General features: G+C 33.3%; 1 protein-coding gene across 1 annotated transcript; it reads right to left on the bottom strand.

The window, feature by feature from the left end:
• Positions 1-331: 331 nt before the first annotated feature.
• LOC306873207 (uncharacterized protein) lies at positions 332-10,549 on the bottom strand. Its single transcript, XM_079422319.1, has 9 exons — positions 10,316-10,549; positions 9,253-9,306; positions 8,980-9,021; positions 7,403-7,447; positions 7,080-7,289; positions 6,327-6,381; positions 4,667-4,740; positions 3,602-3,650; positions 332-951 (listed from the first exon to the last, which is right to left on the bottom strand). Exons 1-8 carry the CDS (start codon positions 10,368-10,370, stop codon positions 3,616-3,618), a joined length of 570 nt encoding a protein of 189 aa, XP_079278445.1. The 5' UTR covers positions 10,371-10,549; the 3' UTR covers positions 332-951; positions 3,602-3,615.
• Positions 10,550-12,227: the final 1,678 nt, after the last annotated feature.

Genomic DNA, 12,227 nt, shown 5'->3' with positions numbered 1-12,227 from the left:
CTATCCATTAAAGAATCCCGAAAAATGTATCACAGCTTGCACAAAAATATTAAGCACCACAGCTGTTTTCAAAAAATGTTACTTGATCAACAAATCAGCATATTGCAAATCACCAAATCAGAATGAATTCTAAAGGATCACATGACACAGTAATGGCTGCTGAAAATTTAGCTTGACCATCACAGAAGTAAATTGCATTTTGAAATAGAAAACAGTTATTTTAAACTGTAATAATATTTCACTGTATACTGTATTTTTGACCAAATAAATGCAGTTTTGATGAGCATAAGATACATCTTTCAAAACAACAAACATGCACTCACACAAGAGCAATGATAACAACAGTTCCTCTTTTAATATAAAAAACCCAGTACATAGCAGGAAATGTATTGGTGGTTTCATTATAAATTGTAAACAAAAACTTGCAATGATAAGATAATACAACTTATGCAATAATATTTACATCGGTTGAAATGTTCATGTTTTTATAATTTAAATGGAATGATGAAATGCTTCTTATTTTTGAAGTTCTGTGGCAGTCCTTGCATTTAGATAAAGACAAGAATGATTATTACATTATAAAGAAACAACATGGTTCATTTTTTTGTTGTACTGAAAAAGTGGTGAAAATATCAATATCAAAAGTACACAGAAGACCACATTGACTTCCAGTAGAGCTGTTGTATCCTGTTCAGTGCAACAGACAGAAAAATATGCATCTGCTTATTTTTGTTTGTTCTTTTTCATCCAAACGGCAATGGTCTTTACACAGCAGTGTTTATTACAAATATGTTTTTATATAAAGTTATATCATTATGAAACATAATGTAAAAGCATTAGCAAATGTCTTCTTATAAGTATCTGAATTACATGTACCTAAGTATACCACAACATGTACACTGTGCAAAGATATGAGGACACATGGAAAAGCACAAGGTCCACAGCCGGTACCTGTAAAACAAAATCGATTCATTCAAATATGTGCCAGACTGCACTCTAAAATGTATGATGTACTCATATTTTATAAAGATGGTTATTTATTGTTATGATATTTTTGAGTGTACACTGACAAGTTGCTGTGGACATTTGTGAACTAATCTATAATTGACCTTTGTGCATTTGTAGTCTGCAACAAGCTGTTATATTCCAATAACTGCTGCAAAGAATTTCTGCTTCCAAATCAGATTAGTTTCAATTCAGAGCCGTGCCCTTACTCCTGTGCTGATGTGGCCTCAGATATTCTCCGTTTATGTTTATATAAACATTAATTTGTCATCCTTGACATCACCTAGCCATTGTGAAGCCTGCTCCCCCATAGCGCCTGATACCAATCCGATCCTGGGAAAAACACAGTCTGCATGACGTAAGCTTACATTCCTGGCTTGTGGACTCTGACCCTCTGGTGTTCCCAGGGAGAGCGGGACAGAGAGCACGCAAGAGGGGAAAAAAGAGGCCCTCCTCATCTCTGGCCTGGTCTGAGCCGCGCTTCCATGCATGTCTGCTGTAATGACTACCAGATGTCACTGCTGGCAGAGCAGACCGGGGGGGTCAGAAGTCAGCAGTCATAGCTATTCTGTTCCTCGTACGCAGCCTCATCAAAACAAACTTGACAGAATGACATAGTATGTGTTTGTATCTGCATTAGTAAGCAAGTGGATGTCATTGGGTGTTTGTGTAAGAGCTGTTCGCGACTCTGTGCTGATTATGTGGAGGTCAACAGACAATGCAGTAGTTTATTATTCTATTAGACTGCCACTTCAAAACTATTTGACAATCTAGTCACTTGACAAGGGCCAGTGCATTACTTTAAAGTGTATTCACGTCTTGACTCGCAGTGGTTTAAGTATCCAAAAAACAAAGAGTGCCATTTTTCTTCAAAATGTAGTTGGGATCATTTGTGCCGATATACCTTTCCTGTTCCCATCCCCCTCTCTCTCTCTCCCACTTCCTGTCTAAATACAATAAATGCGAAAATGCCAGAAAACAAATCTTAACAAAAAAGGAGTAGGGATGACCGTGAAATTTCTCAATAGGATTTAATTAATTGTATTAAATATTCATTATCGATTTCTAGATAATTCTATTATACAGAATACAAGGTATTTACATTATATATATTTTTTTTCTTTTTGTTGTAGAATGAACACATTTGAGCTTCCTATCTTTCTATTCATCAAAGAATCCTGGAAAATGTTATTATGGTTTCCAAAGAAATATTAAGCAGCTTTTTTATTATTTTTACACTGATAATAGTAAGCAGTGTTTCTTGAGTGCCAAATCATAAAATCACAAAATTTTAAGATCAAGTGACTTTGAAGATTCGGCTTTGCCATCACAGGAATAAATTACATATTAAAATATATTCAAATAGAAAGCAGTTATTTTAAATTGTAATACTTAACAATATTACTGTTTTTACTCTATTTTGATTAAACAAATGCAGCCTAAAATAAATTGAGCATAAGAGACTTCTTCAAAAAAATATATTAAAAAATCTTATCAACCTCAAATCTTTCAATGCTATTATTATTATATTCACACTGATTGAGTTCCAAAAACAGTGTCAATATGGACTGAGACCCTATCACAACTTAAGTGGAATAGTTCTCTGAGTTCACTTATAATGTCCTGACACATTTACTTTTAAACTCTGTTCACGTTTTGAAATGTAAAAAAGTAATAACTATTTCTACTGGCAGCAGTGGCATTTGCGTTTATAGTTTTTGCACATCCGGTTTCAATATGATTGCATGATTTTTTGTTCTTTTTTTTTTTACTGGATATCTTAGAAGCAGCAATATGAAATATTAAATGTTTATCATATCATCATTCAAAAAAAAGTTCTGCATGACAAAATGAACAAATGGCATTTTGACCAAACTGTGCAGCCATTATAAGCAGGAAAAGTATGCACAGGGAAAGCTGATGTGTACAATAGCTGTTGACTAGACTCTGAGGGGCATTCCACTGGAAAGTAAAGTAAGAGGTAACCTTATGTCATTTCACAGTTCCAGGAAATGATACCTTACACATTACATTACAGGGTGTGACACATACGAACACATATCTTCGTGCCTTGTCTTGCTCCACTGCTCAGTGATTCATATGTGTGTGTTCCCCATACAAATGGGCACAGTGTTACCATGCCCAGTGCTGCAGACCCCTTTATTTTACAAATGTCTAACCCTCCACAACTCCCAAGAGAAACAGCAAAGTTTCATGTTACTGATGGGAACCCAACGGTTGCTCTGTGTATTTACTGTACACTTTTGCAATGTTAGTACAACTATTTATGTGTACGACTCTTTTCCATTACTTGAACACAATCTGAAATGATCTGAATTCAGCCTGAAGTGCAGTGAAATATGATGTGTGAATGTAAATAATCAAGAAATGCACAACATCTGTTACAGATCTGTCCTGAAAATTAAATATTTGCAAGCTAGTACAATGACTTTCCTGTTACTAACCGCTAGACAGCTGTCCAAGCCAATACTGTACTGTGAACACGCTCCGACTTTGTTCTAAAAATTGTGTAGCCTTCCCAGGTTTGGACTACATCTTGCATAAAAGGAGAGAATAATAAGTCTAGTGTACTTACTGAAAAGCTATTCATTATATTTGGCCAGTGTCCACTTTCTTGCCTCCATCTGCAAACAAATGATGAAAAGATACAGATTCTTTATGTTAAAATATCTTCCACATCTTTTTCTCTTATCTAATAGAAATAGATCATACATTTACACAGCGCTTTACACACTTTCACAGCACTGCTCACAGTGCAAGTAACATCAAACCTACAAACACAGAATGCAAATATAGTTTACACGAAGGATGTTTTGAACCTTAAGGTTGAAGTTCTGGTGAAAAAAGGTGGTTAAAGTGTGAATAAGTTTTTTAAAAAGCAGCTTAATGAGCAATGAGCAAATGCTCAAATAAACTGAGGCAGTTTCTTTGAGCATTTCAATGTTTTTAGTGCAATGGCTTCCCCTGCTGGTCAAAGAACAAACTTTACTGAATGAACTTAAACTGAAGTACGTAAATGTAACAGCCTAATGTTGCAATGAGAGCAAATATATGTACATTTTTAGGTCTAAATGAAAGATTTTTTTGATTTGCATATAAAATGTTTATCCATTTGGATTAAACAGCTTTAACATAAACTAATTTTAACTTCATTTTATGCATATTTGTCAGTCTGAGACAGGTAAAATTTGTTATAATACATCAATAAATGTTTGTTCCACCGCTAGCCATTTTAGCCAACTTCATTACCAGAAAAAAAATAAAAATAAATCCACAATGAACAGATTTATGCTGTTTCTAAGCAATTTGAATACATTTTGAGTACAGAAATCTGACCTGTTTGTGTGTCATTTATGTATAAATGGCAAATATGCATCAGATTAAGTTTATAAGTTTGTTTACATTTAACACTATGTAATCCAAATGGATGGATATGCAATTTAAGTATCTAAATCTTAAATTTATTTAGGCCTAAATATTTTGAGCTCAGCACGTACATTTTAAACCAGACTGTCATTCTTTCCAGCACCTGTGGTTTGGATTAATCACTGTAAATATGCAATATCTGAGACACACCAAGGCCCAGATATGAACCGTCACTCAGAGTCAGAACATTACTAATAAACGTTTTAGTGGTTACCTTTTGCCATCCAATTTTCTAGGTCTTCCATTTCCAGCTCCATCACTGATGGGATATCATCCTCAAACATGGGCCTGGGAACAAAAAAAGGACCAACATATGCATTTCAGTTCATGTGTATTTTCACATTATTCATTCATTAAAAGCACATTTTGAACAGATGCATTAACAAAGAAAAAGTAAATAAAACATGCAGTTATATTAAACTGGATGTTAAGAAAATAAAGAATTAAGTGCAATAATTACTGATTATGCTGTGAGTAATTATTCAAAGCATACCTGTAAGGATTGTGTTTATGTGGGCAGTTTATTATGAGGTGGAAGATATTTTTGTCTACTGTGGCAAACTTTCCTGTTTAAAGAGGAACCAACTAACAATATGCAGATTTGTGGAACATCATTTATTGCATTACCAAATATATATGAACAGTCTGAACTGCCAAAGCACAACAGCCATTAAAAAGATTGTGTGGTCTTAAATAAATAGTTCACCCAGAAATGAAAATGTTCTCATTCTCAAGCCATTAAAAAGTAGAAGGGTTTGTTTATTCATCAGAATTGGAGAGATTTAACATTACATCACTTTCTCACAAATAGCTCCTCTGCAGTGAATGGGTGCCGTCAGAATGAGTTCAAACAGCTAATATAAGCATTACAATAATGCACAGGTAATCTACACGACTCATCATTAAGATGTTTTTTAACATCTGGCTAAAATACAAGTCCTCTATTCGTGATATTGATTTCCCCAGTGAAAAAGTCGTCTTGTCTGAATAAAGAGAAAAATCTGCACAGATCACCACAAACACCATTTACAAGCTAAAACAGTCCAAACCAATATGTATATGCAACAAATATTTTCATTGGAGTAAATGTTATTACGGATTATGGACTGGTACGCCTCAATGATGGATTTGGTTCTTACAAACTCTTTTCACATCAGAAGATGTTAATTGAGGAGTTATGAGGATTAGTTAAGAGTTGTGGATTATTGTGATGTTTTTATCACCTGTTTGGACTCTCATTCTGACGGCACCCATTCACTGCAGAGGATCAAACGGTGAGCAAGTGATGTAATGCAACATTTTCCCAAATTATTTTTATTATCTCATCTACATCTTGGCCTGAGTAAATGGATGTGGTGAGTAAATTTCCAGCAAGTTTTGAAATATTCGGTACAAGGATTGTGGATGTTGAAACATGACTTTTTCACCGCATTAAAAAAAAAATTACTAAATAAATTGCTAAAAAAAATGCAAATGGAAATATGACTGGAAAGCACAACTAAATTATTATTGGAATATATCAAAATTGAAATGCTAAATTTTTGAAAATAAAAAATGAGAATATGGTCTTAAATTAATTAACATCCAAAGACTAGTATTGCAATCTTAATGTTTAAACGTATATAGCCAATACATTTTTTTTTACACTACTTTTTTCTGGTTGTATGTTGCAAGGTCTGAAAACATCCATTGCGGGTTGAATGTGTCTTCCACATGTGATACACACACAAGCATTTTGTACATCCAGGTTAGCCACATAATCGCTAAAAGGAACTAAGCAAAATCTTAACTAAACTACTAAAATGCAGCCAGCACATGTCACACATTATACATAATATTAGTAACACAATATGCTTTTAAAAATTTGTACCTACATTGGCACCTTTTCATGGTCTTCATGATCCAGATAAGGATCTTCTTTTGTGTCTCCTGAAAAAAAAAGAGTAAGAAAACATGCTAAACATTTCTCATTACACAGTGTTTTCCTTCATTTATAAGATTTCAGTTTGAGTTGCCTTCAAAGGAACTAACAGGAAACTGTAAACAATGTAAGGAGAAAGGGAAGAAACACATTTTTAGTCTCAGAGTGATGGATACAAAAACTAAAATGGTCATTTTTAAGTGTGCGCCTTTTTAGTTGTGATTTACAAATGCTGCGCAGTAGGTTTAAACAGAGTTTCTATTTTGCATCTTCTCAGATTTTTTCTAACATAACATTATCACATCCACCTTCAGGTTTTATTTATCTGGATAGTTCCCAGGAAGTGTAAATATTTGTGTCTTTAGATAAATGTGTAAACTGATGTATTGGCTGGTTATTCTGAGTCTGTACACTCTTAAAAATAAAGGTGCTTTAAAAGGTTCTTCACAGCGATGCCATAGAAGAACCATTTTTGGTTCCACAAAGAACCATTCAGTCAAAGGTTCTTTAAAGAAACATCTCTTCCTTATCTTTTTATAATCTGAAGAAACTTCTTTCACCACAAAGAATCTTTTGTGAAACAGAAAGGTTCTTCAGATGTTAAAGGTTCTTTATGGAACCATTTAGGCAAAAAGGTTCTTCTACGGCATCGTGAAGCACCTTTATCTTTAAGAGTGTAAAGTCTATTAGATTGAATGCAACATACCAGCAACGTTTATGCTCCACCTGCGATAGATCATGACTACACACATGATCACAGCGATGATGACCAGTGTGAGAACTAGAGATATGATGATCATGACTGGGTTGAGATCCTCTGTGTCTGCGTCTGTATTTGCCTCAGTAGTTGGCTTTGTTTCCTCATTTATTACTGTTTGTTCAGTGTTTGAGTCACTGTTTGGTGGGGAGTCTAAATCTGCAATTGCACAAGATTTAAGTAAACTAGAAATCACAGTAAAAGTTGATCAGATAAAGTTTAAAATGCTTATTTCAGATTGATGTCAAACATCTGAAAAGGGCAATACATACCCTGGATCCTTCCATCTCCAGAGCTTGCACCACCCCCCCGATTCTCTTTAAAGCAATAAATAAACAAGTCAATTTGTAATCAAAACATTGTATACATTTGTATCTCTGTAAATGAGTTTTTTAATGTTCTTTTAATTTTTTTATTTTTATATAAGGTTAATAAAGTTGAAGTTTTAACCTTACTTAAAATTTAATACATACTGTTTTAGAACAATATGGGAAAAGATCATTACAAATAAATCTAAACTGCAACTGTTTCTTTTATATGTAATAGTACTTTAATAGGGGATAGAAAAAATTATTTGCTTAGATATTTTAATAATTGGTTTAGTAGGGTAGTAGTAGAGAATAAAAAGTTAACAGAAAGACTAATATAATGTTTAATATTACTGTCACGGTTATATTAACCACTCGCAATCCAGAAAAAGCATTACTTCATAATTCAGGGGAATATAACACAAGTCAATTACACATCCACATGAAAGTAAAGTGTTATTAAAGGAACGCTCTTATGCTCAGCAAGGATGAATTTATTTGATCAGTAAAAACAGTAATATTGTTAAGTATTATTACAATAATATAACTTTTTTCTACTTTGATACATTCAAAATTAAATTTATTCCTGTGATAGCAAAGCTGAATTTTCAGTAGCCATTACTCCAGTATTCAGTGTCGCTTGATCCTTCAGAAATCACTCTGATTTGATGCTTAAGAAATATTTCTTATTATTATCAGTGTTGGGCTGCTGAAACATTTATTTCAGGTTTTTTTTTTCATTCTTTGATTACCTTTGAAAGCATTTATGTTAAATAAATAATAATAAAGAAACCTTTTGTACATTATAAATGTCTTTACTGTCACTTTTGATCAATTGAATGCATTCTTGATTAATAAAATTATTAATTAAAAAAAAAAAACGGACTCAAAAGTTTGAAATAGTTTTAGTACAAGAAAATTATAATATATCTAGGGCTAGGCGATATACCTAAAATTACATCTCTCAACATCTTTTCAAATTTTGATGATAGTTGAGATATATGTTGACATATTTGCATTTGCTTTAGAATCATTTAAACAGGTGGTTATATTTTTCCCCATTTAAAAATAATAATAATAATAATAATAGAATGATTCATTCTAAGCACATTCATGATGTTTTGTACAAAAACACCTAAAAATGTAGACCGAGTGACCATTTACATTAAATTAATATTAATGTAAATGAAAAAAAGAGAGCAAAATGGGTATAAAAATACATTCTTACAACTTGTTTAGAGCAATGTAGTTCACACTCTATGTTTTACACTGTTTGGTTTTTAGCTAAAAAGTCTAACAATAGTTTCTGGTTTAGGAGATGCTCTGTGGCATGACACTATGTTTCTGCTCTTTCAGAGGGGAACTAGTTGCTTGAACACATAAGCACTTCTTGGCTATTTTTTCAGTGAAATTGCATATATATTAAACTTAATTTTCAACAGTATTCTGTATTTTATATAGATTATTCTGTTATCATGATAATATCACTAATATTCGATATATTACCCAGCATCTACTAATTTCTAACCACCAATACATACCTGAGTTTTCTTCTTCACCTTCTGCTTCAGAAGTAACTAATACTGTTAAATGTATAAACAGATCAGATTCATGAGTGGAAGTGAGTGCATATATGCTGTTTCTTGAAATCAACAAAAACTGTGACAGACATAATGTACAAAATATTGCTTCAAACTTAAATTATGACCACAAGGTAGTCAGTGCTTGGAACATGAGTCATTCAGGACTAAAGCCACTGTCTGACGTTTACATCACATCAAATAAAAGTTAGGTGTACTAAAGCAGATACTCACGTGAGTCTTTAGGGGCAATCTCCTGCTCTGTTTCTTCGTTGTCTTCACATTGAACTGTAATGACATGCAACTAAATTACTTTACACATTTAAGAACTGACTTTAAAAAAGAACTTTCATCTAGATTTTTATACGGAGGTTTAGCTGAGGCCTGTTTCACTTCAGAAGAAAGATGTCATCTAAATTAATTGTCAAATTCACTTAAATGTTTTTTATTTTTTTATTATTTACTTAATTTTAAGGCAACAGGTTTCCTCAATTTTAAGTTAAGTCAACTTATCACTTTTTACAGTGTGATTTATATATGTAGAATAATATACATTGTTAATTCATGTTTGTTAAAAATATGTTAGAGCAGCTTAACATTAAACAAGATGCTGTAAAAGTGTTGTTTATTTCATGTTATAGCTATTGAATAAACTAATGTTAACACATAGAACCTCTGTGTGAAATGCTACCAAAATCATCTTACTTTAATTTATAAATTAATTCAACATATTTAAATTGACTGTAAGTCTCTGTAAAGTGTTACTCAACATCTTATCTAAAACATAATTTTTATAACATAATAATGAACATCAAAATTCATATTCAGCTGTAAGAGAAGTATGAGGTAAAAAGAAGGAAAGTAACAATCACTTACAAGGAAATTATTGGCATAAACCAAGAGAAAGATACATTCGTCCTGAGTCGACATTATCTTTGTTCGTCAACAAAGACGAGCTTTTTTGTGTTTTGCTTGAAACCAAAAGCAACAAAATGAGTCAAAGAACTAGTTATAATGTAATATGACCATCCTGTCTTTAACTTTCATCATTGTGGTAAAAAGATAAGACAGGTCATTTGAATGTGTTCTAAATGCACACATCCAATTCCACGCGACTCCGCAACTGTTGTGTTGCCTAGGGGCCAGTTACAGTCTAAAATGATTTCTAAGGACCATGACGAAGAGAGCAGACATGACAGAGGAGAGTTTCTTTAGATGAATGCAGGAAACGGGAAAGAGAGAGAGATAGGATTCTACATAAAGTTAAAAAAAATGATCTACTACCGTGAGCACCTACCAAGTCCAGTCCAGCTAGCTGTCAATGCCAAAAGCAGGAATAGTATAAGATTCATTTCCCAGAGTCCTCGGTGGAAGCGTTGGCCCACTCTATGGGTAGACAGAGACACAGACTCATTGCATAGTGACTTGTGGTTAACACGCCTTCATGACATCCTGCTTCCTCTTTCAGACCTGATTCACCTACCTACGAAAAAAAACACACCACCCTCTCGTTCTCTCCCTCGGATGTGATGCAATCAAGCAGTGAGCTTGTTACCACAAGCCAAGCTGTTCCTCAGTTAGCTGTGAAAACACATTCCTGCATATATGGTATGTGACCTAACCAAAAACCAGAGGAAAAAAAGAGAAGTGCAAAAAGAGCTGAGTAAACAGAGGCAGCTTTAAACTCAAAGACTTTAAACAGGCTGAAGTAGGAAGAGACTGTAAAGTGTTTGAGTGTGTACACTGCTACAGCTGTCACAGTCAAAACAGTTATGTACTTTCACAGCTCTTAAAAATGTTAATACAAAAATAACTTTGTCACTATGTTGTGGCGTATGAATAGAGATTTTTGCATGCTGTCAGGCCCATGATGGCACAAATATCTGATCATTATAAATAGACAAAATTTACCTATCTAAATAAGATTAAATACACCTTTCACAAGGGGAGTATATAAATACATAGAAGAGAAATATTAGAAATGTTTGATAAACTATTATCTAATGTAAAATTGTGTCTAATGTGTCTAAAATATTTAATGTTTACTGCAAGAAAATAGCAAAGTCACAAAAATCACAGCATCAAATTATATTTATATTTAAAAATGGTCCCAGGTTTTGATAACAGTACTGAAAATATTGCAAACAATAATTAAATAACCCCATATGCAAATGCAATATTTGTAGGCCTATATTAAATGTCCATATATGAAATATTTTGTCAAATGAGGCAAAAAAGAGAGACACCTATTTGTAAATGGAACAAAATATGTATGTTTATTGGTTATATACAGTATGTCATGCATATCTATCCTAAAACCTGACATGATGATATTACCAAAGTAAACTGACAGACATGTATTTAAAAAAAAAAAAAAAAAGTAAAAAGCATATATAAACATACCGATTTGTTGTGTAGGGTGAATTCAGACAATCTGGGACATTGAGTAATCTGGGGTAATCTCCAGTGTGTTTATTTCCTGTTCTAACAAAGCTTAGTCAACATGACTTTAACTATAATTTTAGCATGGATGACTTCATGGGGGTGATTCCACAGAAAGGGGCAGGGCACTTCTCAATCAAGAAGAACGATTCTGACTAGATTAATGTTAAGGACATAAATCTGTCATAAATAAGACAATGTTCCTAACTGTTGTCAAATTATGTTTGTGATCTATTCAAGCATCAAAATATGTATTAAAGTGTTGAAAATGTGGTTTAGTTTTTTTTCTTTCAAACTATTTTTTTGTTTTCCCACATTGTCAAATATAATTGAGAATGTGGGACAGCATGCTTTGGGTAATCTGGGACAGTCTTCAAATGGGGGAAATATGTATTTAGGGATTTTATAAATCTAATGACAAGGGCCAATATACGCCATAATGAGAAATGGGTGTTAATGCTGGAGGTGATAACATTAGCATAAGTTCACAGTAGCTAGCAGCTAGCTAAACCAGCTAGCTAGAGAGATGCTACAGAGATGGAATCTGGAAAACGTATTCTAAAAGCAAGCAAAGGTCTCAGGATGAAGTAAACCATTAATTTAATTTCCCAAATTCCCAGTTAGTTTAGTATATACAACGGTTCAAATCACTGAGCAGGAGGGGGATCTGTGCCCAGACCAGTTGACAATGTTCTGTACACAAACGCACACATACACAAACATGCACGCACACCCATACCCACACACACACACACACACACACACAG

Source organism: Barbus barbus (genome assembly GCF_936440315.1).
Source record: "Barbus barbus genome assembly, chromosome: 7".
NCBI classification, from domain to species: Eukaryota; Metazoa; Chordata; class Actinopteri; order Cypriniformes; family Cyprinidae; genus Barbus; species Barbus barbus.
This window is presented reverse-complemented; position numbering and strand designations above follow the sequence as displayed.

Bases quoted from the DNA above. Each gene is read 5' to 3' on its own strand.
- LOC306873207 (XM_079422319.1), bottom strand. From the start codon at position 10,370: ATGAATCTTATACTATTCCTGCTTTTGGCATTGACAGCTAGCTGGACT. The intron at 9,022-9,252 runs GTGAGTATCTGC...TACATTTAACAG, and splicing joins GATTGCCCCTAAAGACTCAC to TATTAGTTACTTCTGAAGCA. The intron at 3,651-4,666 runs GTAACCACTAAA...ATTTGTTTGCAG, and splicing joins AGAAAATTGGATGGCAAAAG to ATGGAGGCAAGAAAGTGGAC.